Raw genomic sequence first — 14821 nt, forward strand, 5'->3', positions numbered from 1 at the left:
GCTGCGCGCGGGTGCCTTGCATGGACAGGCGCGCGTCGCCTCGCGGCCGGCAGCGCTGACAGGCTGCACTGCAAGAGAGTGCAGCAGTCCGGTCCAGGCCGAGGGGCAGTCGAATGCTCAGCGCGGGAGCGGTTAAGCGCTAGACTGTCTTCCGCCAGCGATAAGAGTGCTTGTGGGTTAGCTGCTCGAACAGGCCGGAGTCTGTCCCTATGAATTGGCCTGTGACCGAGCGCAGCGCACTGAACCCTTCTCCGCCAACCCTCTCCCCATTCACTCTTTTCGCCCGCAAACCACCGTCGCGACACGCCAGAGCAACCTCGCTGTCTGCCATCTACTGTCTACCGTCCACTGTCTACACGCAGCGCCGCCCACCCGCCCCCGTGCAACTGCGCCCTCAGTCACCGTCGCACTCGCTCTGCCCTTCCCGTGCATAAGCCTCACCACCACCCGTTGCTGCGGACCCCCAGTCTCCAATGACCTAGAGTACAAGGCGACTCGACGTCCCACACGCCGTGACCGCGCAACCCCACGACGCTCTTTAATCGCCCATCTTTTTGGATATCCTATGCCCACCATCTAACATGGCGCCCGCTCCCTCGTCCACCGCCGAGCAGTCGTCCACCCCGCTCGCCGACTATTTCTTCATCTCCGGCATCGAGTCGTCGCAGGTCTACGACGAGCGCACCCAGAGCAATGGCATAGTCACCTCCCCGCTCGCCCAGCCCCCGGTCGATGAGACCATTGAAGAGGACCGCGCCCTCGAGACCGATTCGATCCGCCCAACCTCCCAGGATGGCCTCTCCAACGGCGACTCCACGCGCCGGCGCTCTGCGAATCGCTTCAGCGAGAACCGCCAGTCCAATTGCACCATCATTGGCCCAGATCCCAAGCAGACTGCGAGCAATCGGAGCAGCGCCACCATCAAGGGCGTACAGCTTGGCGGCTCCGGCCTCAGCGACCAGGACTTTGACATTGCACTGCGCAAGTTCGCGTCCGAGCGTGATACCTTTCTCGAGGAAATTCAGTTTACTGCTGGTGTTGCGCAACAGGCCCGCTCCACCCCCACGAGGCCGCGACCCAGGCCACAGCGCGTGTCACAAGCTAACAATGACGATGGCGTCGGCAATCTCAGGTCCGGCGTTGGCAGCATTCGACGGCGCATCTCCACCATGCAGAGCAGTCTGAAGCGCCAGTCGTCGACCGCAAGACAATGTAAGTTGCATTCCACACCATGTCCGACCAGGATCTGTGCAGGGCTGGGCCCTGGCCTCTGGTTTTGACATGGGTTATTTACTTTTTGATCGACGCATACTGACGTGCATGCAGCCTCAATCCGAACGTCGAAGCGCATGTCCGGGTACAATTCCGTCATACCGGCACCGCAACCCTTCAACCCGGAGCCGGACATGCATCCTCTGCTACGCCGCTACGAGCCTGTTCTCCTAGATCGTTACCCGCCACGGAACATGGTCGAGGAACTCAAGAGGCGCAATCCCTTTCCCGACTACGTGCCCATGTTTGCATTTCCTAATGATGTTAGTGTCGTCTCATCTGACGAGCGCCCAAAGAGCCAATGGCATGGTTTCGCCATGACGAATGGAGATGGCTCCAAACTTTACGGCATCACCATCATCGTCTGGCTGCCTTTGAACGCCACCGCTGCAGAGGGCCTCGAGCGCCAATGTGAGGAATGGCGAAACTTGCACATGAATCCAGAGGAGCGCGAGCTGGCAAGCAGTTTGGGCGAGCGCCTGGCTTTGGAGCGCGCAAAACTATCGCAACTACTGACTAAGCTTCCGTCCGTGGCCCCTGACTCGGAAGAGCGTGACGACTTGGACGACCAGATCGGAGCCGTTGAAGAGAAGATTCAACTCATGACCGACTTACTTCGTCCCGTAAGGCACGGTGCCGCCTCCAAGATCGAGGGACTGACTGATGGAGAGACCGGACTCTGGATCCCCCGTGCTTACGGTGTAATGGGTCGAGATGCGAGTTTGACGCCTTTCTGGAAAGAGTGGCTCAAGGCCGTTGTTGTTCCCATGACTACTGGCGCAATCCTGCGAGTCCCTGCCAGCTCACCGCGAGTTGGCATGTGGCAGCCGCTCGAGCGGTACGTGGTCAACCTGTGTGCAGAGGCTCTTAGTCCGATTACCTCCATCACGCAGGTTGAACTGGCAGTCCGTGAGCTTCGCATGTACGCCCGCAAAGAGGCAGTTAATGAGCTGCCTGGATCCCGAAACATCGACATCTATGCCCTGTTCCGATGCATGTCCATCCCCAACATCATTACGCTATTTGAGTATGTGCTCTCGGAAGCTAGGATCATTCTCCTCTCCTCACACACGGCTATGCTACATCTGGCCAGCATGGCGATAACGAACCTGCTATATCCCTTCCAGTGGGCTGGTGTCTTCATTCCAGTCTTGCCCGCTCGTCTGGTGCAGACGATAGAAGCGCCTTGCCCATACATCGTAGGAATCGAGCGTCGTTACGAGCCCGCCGATTACCCCGACGACGACTATGTGCTCGTCGACCTGGATGCTGATTCAATAGTCTCTAACGGTCCACCGCCGCCACCACTACCACGCCAACAGCGACGGAAACTCATGTCTCTCCTTCAACAATCTGCACCGCATCATATGCGCTACGGTGTACCTACTGGCCCTCCTGCTTATGCGGTAGAAGCCTTCCCATACGACACTTTCGCCTCCGAGAATCCTGGGGTATTCTCGTACAGAGCACATCCTTCGACTGTCCAGAACTACGTCGGGCTGAACTCGACGTCTTTTGGGACAATGGTCGGATCACCAAGCTCCAGACCTCTAATCTACAACGCCTTCTTACAGTCAAGTGCGTCCAGTCGCGGAAACGACCGTCCTTCCACAGCGACTACCATAAAGACATACCAATCCCCGCCTTCGCCCAAGGTTTCTCCTGTATCGACAGTCTTCCCACCCATGCCCAGTACTCCCATCTCGCGTAGCGATTCTGGCTACGCACTCCAGGCCAATCTGCGTGAGAAACGATCCGCTCACTTTGAGACCTCAAGTCGGCGAAGTTCATCGGTAAGTTTGCTCTACTCTGTACACTGTGATAGCTCATTGACTAATGTGGCTAGTTTGGTTTCGAACGTGTCCCTCAAATCCGGCGCCCCTCTCAGCCGTTCCTTGGCCATGCACCAAGCGCATCAACATCATCTCTGAGCCATGAATACAAGGCGGGGTCCTCATATGCGCCATCAGTGTATGCTCAGTCAACTTTGGCTGCATCCACTATCATGCCTGGTATGGCTACACATCAAGTGCGCAACACTGCAACAACACAATGGCAAGAAGGTCATTGCTTGCAGTGGAGACCGAACGAGGACAAAGCCATGTGTTCAATATGCGAGGAAAAGTCTGATGACGGGTTGTATCGTTGCACCGGTGAGTTTCAGATCCCCTTAGTGCAACTTACTTTTCTAACAATGTGTAGGATGTAGCACATACGCCCATGGTAGGTGCGTCGACTTGATCTGCATTGTCTGCCCCACAGCATTTCGACCTGATCAGGTGCGCGCATCGTTTGTACGATGCTTCGCTAGCCTGTTCTACACGTACAGACGCTATCTTGTACCGGCTAGTGGCGAGCGCAAGAAATCTGGTATGACCTACCAATTCAAGATGGATGAATTTGTGAAGAGCCTGCCAGCCGAGAATGTGCAGTATATCGAAACGCTGCAGCAAACACAAGGTCAGTATTCTACTACAGTTTTTGCACCACATACTAACCTACAGTAGCTTTCAACGAATTCATCCATGAGCGCGAGAGCAAGTCTGCGGATGATCCTACCATCAAACTTTTTGATGAAGTCATCCTGGCAAAGCGAAACCGCGGAAAATCTTCATTCTTTTACAAGTCCAAGGTCGACTTCTTGTCCGACACAACAGACCATCTTTGGCGCACTGCGTCTGCGACTCCACCGAATTCTCGCTTCCCGGGCGACTATCGCTCGGTGATCAGCCGAAGTGTGTCATCCACACTCCATCAGCCAGACACTGCTAACAGAACCGCAGTCCCCGCGAAGCTCGATCCCACACTCATGAAAGAACCGCGTGTCATTCAAGGCGTGCCACGCGTCCCTCAAGGCAAAGCCCGCCGCAAGCCCATTCCATCCATGCTCGGGCCTAACGGCAACAGCCCGCCACAAATCCATACCTCATGATCTCTACACCAAAACATTACGCTCTCTATAACGACGAACCCGACCTCCATGCCTCTCCCTCCTTCGTCACAACCTCACATCTTTCCGTCTCATCATTGTACTACATGTAACATACCTAGCGACGGAGTTTTCGGCGCACCACGGCATTGCGAGTGGACCTCGATAGTCCGCTGGCCGGTGCTTGTTTCTCAGATTGGATATCTGATGGAAGGATAGAATGTCATCTCCGAAACCATCTTGCATTACATGGGGTGGTTTGGAAATGCTTTTTGCGCGGATCGATTTGGATTCCGACTCAGTGCGTATTCTCTCTCGGCTGTATACTGGGCGGCGCAAAAGAAGCATTTGGTCTTTATGCGAGTATACCTTTGTAATGCGTTTCCTGCCCTCGCCCCAGATTGGCATATTCTATTGGTTTTTTGCCTGCCACTTGCAAGATGTTTTGGTAGCAAATGGCTAGGAAGCGGCGAGATTCTTTTGTATATTATTGCATTAAGCATAACATGAGCGGTGGAAGAAAGAATCCAACTAATGGACAAAGTTTACTACAGCATGGAATGCTGAACAAAAGTCATCCCTTAGAAAGTCCTTATCCCTCCAAACTCTGTTATCGCCCACGCGATTCGAAACAACGCGTACCACGTTTCTAGCACTGCCACAAGATGCAGGAACCCGTCCAATCACGCACGTGTTTCTATTCTTGCTGTTCCTGACTAGCGTTTTAGCACACCCCCTCTGGGGCAAGCGTCGCTAAGCTTGGCAAGCGTCCGCGTGTGCCGAGCCCCTTGCCTTGGGGATCAGGTCGAGACTCATAGAGCCGCTCTGCTCTTCCTTCTCTCTTCATCAACAGTCTTCGTTGTACAGTCATTCTTTTAGAACCGGTCTCTTACAGTCACTCTTTAGACTACACTATCGTTAATACAAAGTCACCGTTTCTACACGTCTCCGTTCAACTTTCCAACCAACCAATACTCCCACTTCAACCGCAACTATGCTCGGACGTACCGTTTTCGCCGCGACCTTCTTCGCGCTCGCTCAGTTCGCTATGGCTAGCCCCCCTGGCTGCCTCCTCGGCGCTGTCAACCAGTACGAGGACCCGTCCGACATCAAGGCTGTCTGCAAGTCCAAGGACCTGAGCTCAAAGGTGGCGGAGCTCTGCGGCAACGACGCCGAGGCTGCCATGGAGGCGATCGCGGACATTTGCAACGACGTAGATGTTGATGTTTGTAAGTACAGCCTTTCGCAGCGGATGCGCTGTTACACACCGGACGAGAAGATCAAGCACAGCAAACTCTACTTTCCATGATCGCATGCTGACAGGACATGTAATAGCAACTGCCATCTCCTCCGCCTCCGGCTCAAAGACCGCCACCGGTTCATCCCACAAGCCCACCGGCACCTCTGGCTCTACCCTCGTCTCCATGTACCCTACCGGCTCGAGCGGACAAGGAAGCAGCAACGGCACTGTCCCTGCTGCCACTGGAGGACCCAAGCCCTCTGGCAGCGCGACTGGCTCTGGAGGTCTCCCCGAGGCCACTGGTGCTGCCGGCAAGGTCGAGTTCGGCCTTGTTGCTGTTGTTGCTGGTTTGATGGTCGCTGCTTTGTAGATGGGAGAATGAGACATCTTGCGAGGGAGATAGTGTGCAGATGTGGAATAGATGAGGAACACTGGGCTGTTTATCGAAAATGGAATAGAGGCGTAATTGCATAAACGGGAAGAATGTTGCACATCGTGCTATTCAAAGTCACTTTCCTCGTGCGTTACTTCTGCTCAGTGCTTGTGCAGCATGCGATGCTTCGAATCTTACTAAAGTTCCGACATTAAAGGATAAACGCGAACTCGCTCTACCTAGCAAGCCACAACAACAATCTACATGGGGTTATTCTCCCACTGCAATTTTACCCGGAAGCGTTGAGCTCAGTAGTAGCGATTCTAGACCACCGCCAACGATGCCCGATATCCGGGGGGCGCGGTTATACGGCCACCACGAACAATTTCCACCACTTTCTCCAACAATAGACATTACCTAACTGCATGGTCATGTGTTGGGACCCAATTAATGCGCTCATTGCTACCGAGTTCATGCTTCCAGGTTTCGCGAAGCCGCTTTCTGCTGTGGATACTAAACAGTGAGAGTCGATGTATGTGAACCGCCGGCTACCTGCCCCGCCTCAACCCCCCACCTTCCTTTGAGTCATATCTTGCGCCATGGAACCTCATTCCAAGCAGGATGCTGTTGGAGACTCCAATTACCCATGCCCAAACTCTCTCCATGGGTTATTTTCGCTGCTGATATAAACCGTCATTTTTTCGGCTTAGTCATGCATCAGATACAACCCGTATCTCTCCGGCAGAATGGCCGAGCGGTCTAAGGCGCTAGCTTCAGGTGCTAGTAGAGCAATCTGCGTGGGTTCGAGTACGTTACCCAGCAATTCACACGTTGCGACATTCACTAACAGCAGTATAGATCCCACTTCTGTCAACATTCTCTCTTTTTGCTCTTTTGGACACCATGGGATATCACGAGCCGGTAAGGAGCCGATGCTTTTTTTGTGAATTGCTCGTAACATGCGAGCCGTAGGACTTCCCTGTGATTCAGTAGACTACAGAATGATGAATGGTTTTGCGTTTCTGCGTGCGCTCTACAGGGCTGATTAGCCCTTCCGCATGTGCTACGTTGACTTTGATCAATAGTGACTACCCCACTCAGCATATGTTTAGAAGCGTGCGGTCAATCCTCGAATTACATGTTAGGAATACGCTAGATATACAGTACAGAATGACTTTATGTTTAGAAAGCTACATGTACAGATCGGCAGCTCCAAGCATAGTGGAGTGTACATACAGAAGAGAACAGCAGATGTGTAATCAAAGACACGGAGCAATAGGCAATTGAGTAATGTTCGTACGCGTTTGCACTGCGTACATGTTCTGCTGCACCATCAATGATAACCTCATAGTAGAACATGCCGTGTTCTAGCCAAACAACCACTTCGCCTTCTTCATCTGCATCTTTCCGGTCCTGTAGCGCCTTCCATGCGGTAATTAGCTCTAAGACTGCAGGTGCCCTACGCTCCGGGGAGCCCGGAGTATACGCAATCCCGTTCGCTTCTCTCAACTCCAGTGCACTCGACACGTTCTCGAGCCTGTAGGATGCATAATATTCGTTGTGATGTAGACTGATATTCTGACAGGTAAGGGTGTAGTTCAGAGCATTCAGCCGCACATTCGCGCTGAATTTCGAGTGGGTGTACGATCTCAGTCACGGCAACATCGTGCCCGCATCATGCGCACCCATACAAGCCTGCCGAAATCAAGATTGGCAGAAGGCCGGCCGCGTTGGTGGCATATGAATCTGCGAATTTTGCTTCATTGAACCTCCAGGCTCGGTAGACGTTCCATCGTCGGTGCTTAGAGGTTTGTTGATGGCCGTGCTTCTGGTCTTGTGAGGTTGAATCACGAGTGCGAACGCTACTGCACACGCATATTACTGTACTCGAATCAGCTCCTGTCTCTTCGAGAGACTCCATGCAGCGCCCTAAGACCTGTTGTCCCTAGGTGGAAAACCCCCACCAAATGCGTATCTCTCGCGCAATGGTATCTCTTACCTTTTGATCCTGGAGAGGGAATCACGGAAGTCTGCAGCAGGGAAATCGCATCTGCGCCGTTCCGCTTAGCGCCGACACCAAACTCATCGTAAACATTGGCTTAATAATTGGGGGAGGTGCAATTGGCTGCGCGCGAGTAAAGATGCCTTTGGTAGAATTAACGTCCATTGGTCATCCAACTACGAACCGCTAGTGCTTTCCTCGCACAGCCACCGTTATCAGATGTAGTATATTCGAGTTGTGCGTTCGCGTAGCTGCCCGCTCTAGCATCTCAATAATCCCCATAGTAGTCATACAATAGGCGACCAAGTTCCACCAACTAGCTCATAAATGAATTTGATAAGTCTGTAGGTCTTTCGGGGTGTAGTCCCGTGCCCCTGCGGTTCGATCATGACACGTGAACCCGCTTTCTCGAAATGTTGCGACGAGCTGGTAGGGTACGAAGGATATTCAGCTCGACGCCAGGACCTCATTCCAGTGGTGCTGTGATTCATAATGGCTGCTGGCAAGTTTGGTTGTGCAAATTTGCTTATCTCGAGGCCCGCCGTTCACGCATCCCAGAGTGTCGTGACTCTGTGCCTTCTTCGTGATTTCATCTCGCTCCTTCTCTTCCTCGATAGAGTTCTCTCGGAAGTCGTGTTCCGGTGCTTATGGCAGGCACTGGGTTACAAATCCGCTCGCAGAGCGGCTCCTGCACATTAAGTGCGTCTCGCAGGTCTCGGCTTCCAGGAAATCTGTGTTGTGACTTGTCAGCGATGCAACCATCTGCTTATCCTGTCCGTGAAGCTGGTTCCGTTCCACTGTTGATAGGTGCGGAAATGTCCTCCTGACTGCTATACATAGCTACCTTTCCGTACCCTACTGTTGTGCCGTAATCAGTTCAGCTGTGATAGGCTCTACGCTGGTGCGTCTCGTCAACCACAAGTCCAACAATGAGTTCTGACCAGTGTCAAACTTGAGGTATTTTCATCTCGGTGTTTTGAAAGAAGGCGTGCCCTCAATTGGCCTCACTTATGCGCGTGCCCAGCATATTTTTCCTCCATATCGTTGGGTCTCCAATCGTATCGTAGTGGAGTAGGAAGTTTCGTTCATGGAGGTAACATGGGAGCCCTCTGGTATTGCAAAGCAGTACCATCTCTTTCTTTCCAAACTGTCGGGGACTCCCTCTTTTAAAAGGTTGTTCCCCCTCCTCTCTCTTTCTCTTTCGTATCATCATCATCAGATCGAGCCATCCCAAATACCAAAAGCTTCCTGATCTTTACCATCATTACCCATCATTCCACTGTCGTTTGAAGGCCGCAGTACTCCCTCACCACAACTCATCACTTCCCATCACACCACCGTCATCATGATTATGAAGACACACACTGCCGGCGCCAAAAGGCAGGAATCCAGATTCTTGCAAGATTGGAGGCAACCAAACAGGACCTCTCCTCCGACTTCCCCTTCTCCTCCCACCACACGCCCCAATACGCCATCATGGCGGTCGCCATCAGATGATTCGCGAAGCCGATCATCATCAGAATCCTCTTCCTCTTCGTCCAACTGGAGGACGGGGTCACCACCTCGACCCATCCGCAATCAGGCAGGACTACCACCACCTGATGAGCTGATGGAAGGGGATATCGTCTACCTGACCCCAAAGACGATCCCAGACTCCTCCATCATTAGGAGTCACGTAAACCAGAGCGGCTTTGAAGATCACCCTATAGTCGTCCTGGGTAAGGAGAGACGAAAGGGCACCATGATCGTCAGTTTCCGGCTGCTTACCACCTTCAACGGCCACACAGTTGAGGAGAAGAGACAGGGCGATCGAAGATATCAAAGAAAGTTCTTTATGATGGTTGATAACCATCAAGATAGGGTTAACTCCACGATCAATCCGGTAGCCAAAATGGCCCCAGGTTTCGATCCGTTGAGGAAGCGGAGCTACGTCAACCTCTCGCCCAATTCTCGCTTCCAGGTAGAATACGAGTATCTCGAGGCCTTTGGAAAGGATCCGCTGCGGAGGCTTGACGCCGGGTCAGTCTCATATATCAAGAGCGCACGATCCGACACCTGAATTCCTCTTCCGACAATGCCGAACGCCACCGATGGCTCATGCCTGAAGGTCCCCGGCTCCTTTCTCTCGACAATGCTGATCGCCACCGATGGCTTACGCCTGAAGGTCCCCAGCACCCTTATATCGACAATGCCGAACGCCACCGATGGCTTATGCCTGAAGGTCCCCGGCACTCATCCCAGCGTCAAGGTCCGAATCCCGAAAGGGTTGTCGTCTTCCCGGTACGCCTTGCGAAGTCGCACGGATCCGAGGTGCGCATCAACGACCTCCAGGCTGCACCATGTGCTGACAGAAGTACAAGTCACAGTCTCATGTAGTCTTCTACCGGGCCACTGTAGCTGGGTGATCGAAGGATGGTGCGGACGCGGTTGGATTGTTGGAGTTCACAACGTCTGCTTGCGCCGCTGTAGTACTATAATAATTAATGTCTCATTCGTTAGATTTCTGCATGCTCGCTTCGTGATTACTGCGTGATCGCAAATATCGGGTAATAAATGTGTCGGGGATGGATGTGTTGTGTGCGAGATTTGTGAGGGGACGTAAGTACGTCATCCCGCACTAACCACGGTTGCGCGGTCCCACTATTATCTGCGCGTACACACAACATCGTCCTGAACTTCGCTCTTTGTTGATGCAAACATCTTTCTGAGGTTACCTAGTCTTCTGATCATCTCAGCCGTACACGCAACCGTATCTACGGTGCTTCCTCATGCTGAGCTCAGTTATGACCCATACCCAGGTAGTATCTTGTGTAGCGCAACCGACAAAGGCGATGGCTACTGACGACATATTATTTCGATCTTAAACTACAATATACTCACTTGTTCTCTGTCTACTATTGTTTGTTCTCGTTACAGAGACTGCACACACCTTTTCTTTCTCGCCAGTCGCTCAAGGGGACAGTTTCCACCACATCAAATGATCTCTCACTACCTACGCTCTGTATCGCTGTTGCGATGCTCTTCCTTTTGATGTTTTCTTCCGTCACTCCCACGTTATCATACCCATTGCGACTGTACCACTAGCCACGAAGGGGCTCGACTGATGGCCTACGAAAAGCCTCCCTTTCATCCGTTCATGGACATTGTACCAGTGAATACAAACATGACAGCGAAGGTAGTGGCGAGATGACATCAGAAACTACAAGAGCTATAGAGCTGGTAGTTCTATGACGTTCACTTGCGTGCCTTGGCCGCCTCTCTCTGGGCCTCTTGGTATATCCTTACGCACAAGCCATTCATTACTAAAGCACCCGGAGTACTCTCAAAAGCGCATTCCAAAAGTGCATGCACTCTTCAACTCCTAGCAAGTTCCTCGTCCACTACTTTGCTCACACCCAACTCTTGTTCGCTTCCAGGTCTGGCCTCGCTGAAACCTCGTGCGACCCCCTTTTGCAGCAGTCCCATCATATCGTTCTAACAACCGCGCAGGGTCTCCTTCTCTTCGATACACGCTATCCGAAGTAACTTGGGCGCTGGATCTTCCTGTATCTGCTACCATACTTCCGCAACCACAGCGCCCTTCAGCCCGTTAGCACGCCCTATTCAAACCACCTTACACCCGACATTCACCGCGCCTTGGTCACATTATCCCTACCTTCTGCTCTGAACACGTGCACGCCCGGATTTGAGCTGCTACATAGCTCTCGCACTCTCTTCTCTCCCTGTATCATAGAGTCTACGCACATAGTCATCCAGTCACACGAGCGACCACACGAGCCATCTGCTTCTCGACCGAACCTTGAACGTGCTTCATACGCTTACGATCATACCACGCACTCTTCCTCGGGCGGATACGAACTCGACGGTATTTACCCCCGCCGATTATTACACACTACCATCGCAAGTCAAGAGGAGCAGGTTCAAAACAATATGGGAGCTGATCAGTATTCTGGTATCGTGAACAGCCCTGTCGACCGAGTTTGCAATGTGACTGAGCATGAAGCAGGCGCACTCCTCAGCGTGGACAAGGGGTCAACTCCCAATAGTCCGTTGAACACCTTGAATGAGTCAGGGCACGACACCATGATGTACAGACTGAAGGAGCCGACCCAAGAGCTAGGATTGGAACAACGCAGTCACGAGCCCGCCGTCTCCGATGAGCTCACGAAGCACATACCAAAGCTGCCGCTCAGTGCGGAGGCACCCCTGATACCAAGTCTGGAAACGGAGTTTTCTACAGCGACGGAAGCGATGCACTCAAACTCGAGTGCGTTGACCAAGAACACGATGGAACATGCAGCTCCAACGTTCCACTCACCGCCACAGCGACAGCATGTTACGTCTCCCGATGGGACAAGTCAGAAGCCTTTCTCCACTGTAGGATCTTCTGTGTCTTTGTTTAACCCTGTTCAGGACAATACCCCACCCCTTCGACGGACTCACCATCCCATTACCAGCACACCAGTTGTTGGTAAGGTTTACTACATCCCTGATGGTGGTTACTTTCCTGCCTCAGTCATTCACATGCAGAAACAGCAAGAAGGCTTCTTCAGACATCCAGTACTTGTCACTGATGTAGATCATGACTTCGCGTCCTTCTATGCTCTTACTAAATCTCCACCCGCTGCCATTGGAGAAATGGCAATGTGCCTACGCATGGGCAATAGTACAGCAGATGAAGGTGTCTACACATTAAGACTGGCGAACGGCTCACTCCCCATGCAGACCGAGACATGGATGAACCTTGAACAGCGCTTCTACATCGAGTGTGAGAACTTGAATGATTGGGCGATTGATGTTCGTATCGATACGGTTGATTTGTGGAAGCTGTGGAGGCGCGTACAGCAACTGGAGGCACGCCAGAATCGTTTCCTCTACAAGCCGCTTCCACGAGACATGAGTTTATTGCAGCCTGGAACGGTCGTCATGTTGTTGAATAATCCGCAATCATCGACTCTTGGCGCCCCTGTCCTCATAGTGGAAAACCAGTACCCTTACCTCCGCTATCTGCGCGTCAAAGAATTTAGCGACAACCCTCACTTCAACCCAACATCACGGCGCACTACTGGAAAACCTCGTCATCTGTGTTTGGAAATCTGCAAGTACCCAAAATGGGGACATGATGGCACACCAATCATGTTGGTCGAGTCTGATTCCCCGGAGATGCGTGAGTCGTCTTATGTTGAGGTATACCCAGCTCCCAGTACAAGCACTTTCGACATGTGCAAGACCTGGTGCTGGCCGCCGGTAGTCATTCAATCCCAGTCGATGGCTATACTTCGTGGTTATAGCTCATTCGTAGGAGCGCGCTTCAATTTCCAGACGACTTCACGGTCGCTATTTGTAGGGCCGACAAACCCCTTCCGCAACGGAGTTCCACAAACCCAACATGGCAACGTGGGATACCAGTCATTGCCACAACAACATGGCTACCAGGCAGCCGTGCCTCCTCCACCGCCGCATACATCGTTTGGGTTTCGCCAACCTGTCCAAAACAGTCAACTCACTGGCGTTTATGGACATGCTGGCGCCCCGTACTCACCAAGCATGTATCAGCATTGTAAGTGACACACAGTATACTCTGAATACAGCTGAGTGCTGACGTCAATAGGCCCTACTATACTGTTTGACGGCTATGGCCACCCTTATTCGCACATGTAATTGTTCGCAATGGTTGGTTTGGAGAGGATATTGATTCTATTTGGCCCCTCACGGTTCGGGCAGGATTGCTAGGTGATCTAAAAGTAATGTGAGAGCATGATCTTGCTGAAGTTGTAGTTGTAGGAGCACTCTGTAATTCAGACGATCGTCTTGTATAACATCTCCTCATCGATCGTCGGTAGTTCTACTCTCTTGCGACCGCTTCATAGTGTTGATACCAGATTAATCGACATGTAGTCGTGTTCTCCGTGCCAATAGACGCAATGTGAGCACATCGGCTTTTGGTGGGTGTGCATGTTGTCAGGGCCTTGATACAACCCTCAAGCTCCTTCCTCACCTGCCGCCTTTGCCCAACTGCAGATACAACCACCCTCCCACTGAACCACATTACGTCATGAACGATTTCCTTCGTCCTCTGGTATATTGTGACTGCCGCTCTCTTTTCGGTAACCGCATTAGCCGTCACCGGTGGTACATTCGGCAGAAGGAGACACCGCAGAAGGCCCTCTCCCGTATCGTACATCAGAGGAGGAAGGCCAAGCAGCAGGTAAGGGACTGCCAGTACCGCTTACTCGTTTCGCAATAGCAGAGAGATTAGACCGCGAAGCCCAGAAGCTCGACCTGGATGCCGGAACTGGGCCTGATCGCCGCGCGCATCACCCGAGCCGCAGAAACGCCAGTAAACATTACCTTGCGAGACCCTTCTCTTACTATGCACATCCCTCCTCGAGACGAAGGCTACCCAAGACAGCATCGTTGAGATTGAAGGCCGAGGGCGGAATGGGTCCTTCGGCGACAGGCAACCGAATACGCTCCACGCAGTCGCCGACTCGAGTCAGAAACAACAGACTTCCTCACTCTTACGGTCTCATCCCACAGCGACTGTCGTTGAGGAGCGCCATTGTCGCGTGGCTACAGATCCTCGTGTAAAATCTTCCGATGCCACAAGCCACCAGGGTCGAGATTCGCTCTCGACGCTCGCCGCGGGATGCCTCAACCTACTATAGTTGACGATACCCGCCATCCACGAAGACACTAGTCAGCACTATCACGCCTTCGGTTCGCACCTTGTCGAAGGACCCGAGGTCTAGTCCTGTCTCCACAAACGCCTGAAGATCCAGAGCAGCTCGTGACCCGTCACGATCGAAGAAGCCCATCGCGACCCTCTTCCATCTTATCGTCTACCGACGCTCGCCGCCTCACCGACATTTCTACACCGAGCAGAGTGCGCTCCTAGCCCCACCTAGGAAACCATATGCGTCGAGGAAAATATCAAGTCCAATAATCGGAGGCAATATGGGTGGAGATAAGGTATTCAGAAGTCACAAAGTGAGGGGAATACGC

General features: G+C 52.6%; 3 protein-coding genes and 1 non-coding gene across 4 annotated transcripts; all 4 read left to right on the forward strand.

Annotated features, from left to right (window-relative positions):
- Window positions 1-581: 581 nt before the first annotated feature.
- J4E92_001875 (uncharacterized protein) lies at window positions 582-4204 on the forward strand (the record flags this gene model as incomplete). Its single annotated transcript, XM_051493284.1, has 6 exons — window positions 582-1212; window positions 1327-3065; window positions 3119-3425; window positions 3475-3732; window positions 3780-4007; window positions 4056-4204. 6 exons carry the CDS (start codon window positions 582-584, stop codon window positions 4202-4204), a joined length of 3312 nt encoding a protein of 1103 aa, XP_051356515.1.
- Window positions 4205-5195: 991 nt separating this feature from the next.
- J4E92_001876 (uncharacterized protein) lies at window positions 5196-5811 on the forward strand (the record flags this gene model as incomplete). The annotated part of the gene is made up of 2 exons (XM_051493285.1): window positions 5196-5430; window positions 5537-5811. The coding sequence occupies 2 exons, from the start codon at window positions 5196-5198 to the stop codon at window positions 5809-5811; spliced, it is 510 nt and encodes a 169-aa protein (XP_051356516.1).
- A 743-nt stretch (window positions 5812-6554) lies between these two features.
- J4E92_001877 lies at window positions 6555-6648 on the forward strand. Its single transcript has one exon. It is a non-coding gene; the product is annotated as a tRNA-Leu (tRNA).
- Window positions 6649-9292: 2644 nt separating this feature from the next.
- Window positions 9293-9875, forward strand: J4E92_001878 (uncharacterized protein; the record flags this gene model as incomplete). The annotated part of the gene is made up of 2 exons (XM_051493286.1): window positions 9293-9298; window positions 9399-9875. The coding sequence occupies 2 exons, from the start codon at window positions 9293-9295 to the stop codon at window positions 9873-9875; spliced, it is 483 nt and encodes a 160-aa protein (XP_051356517.1).
- Between the last annotated feature and the right edge of the window lie 4946 nt (window positions 9876-14821).

This window comes from Alternaria infectoria (genome assembly GCF_024043175.1).
Source record: "Alternaria infectoria strain BMP 0036 chromosome Unknown scaffold_2, whole genome shotgun sequence".
NCBI lineage: Eukaryota > Fungi > Ascomycota > Dothideomycetes > Pleosporales > Pleosporaceae > Alternaria > Alternaria infectoria.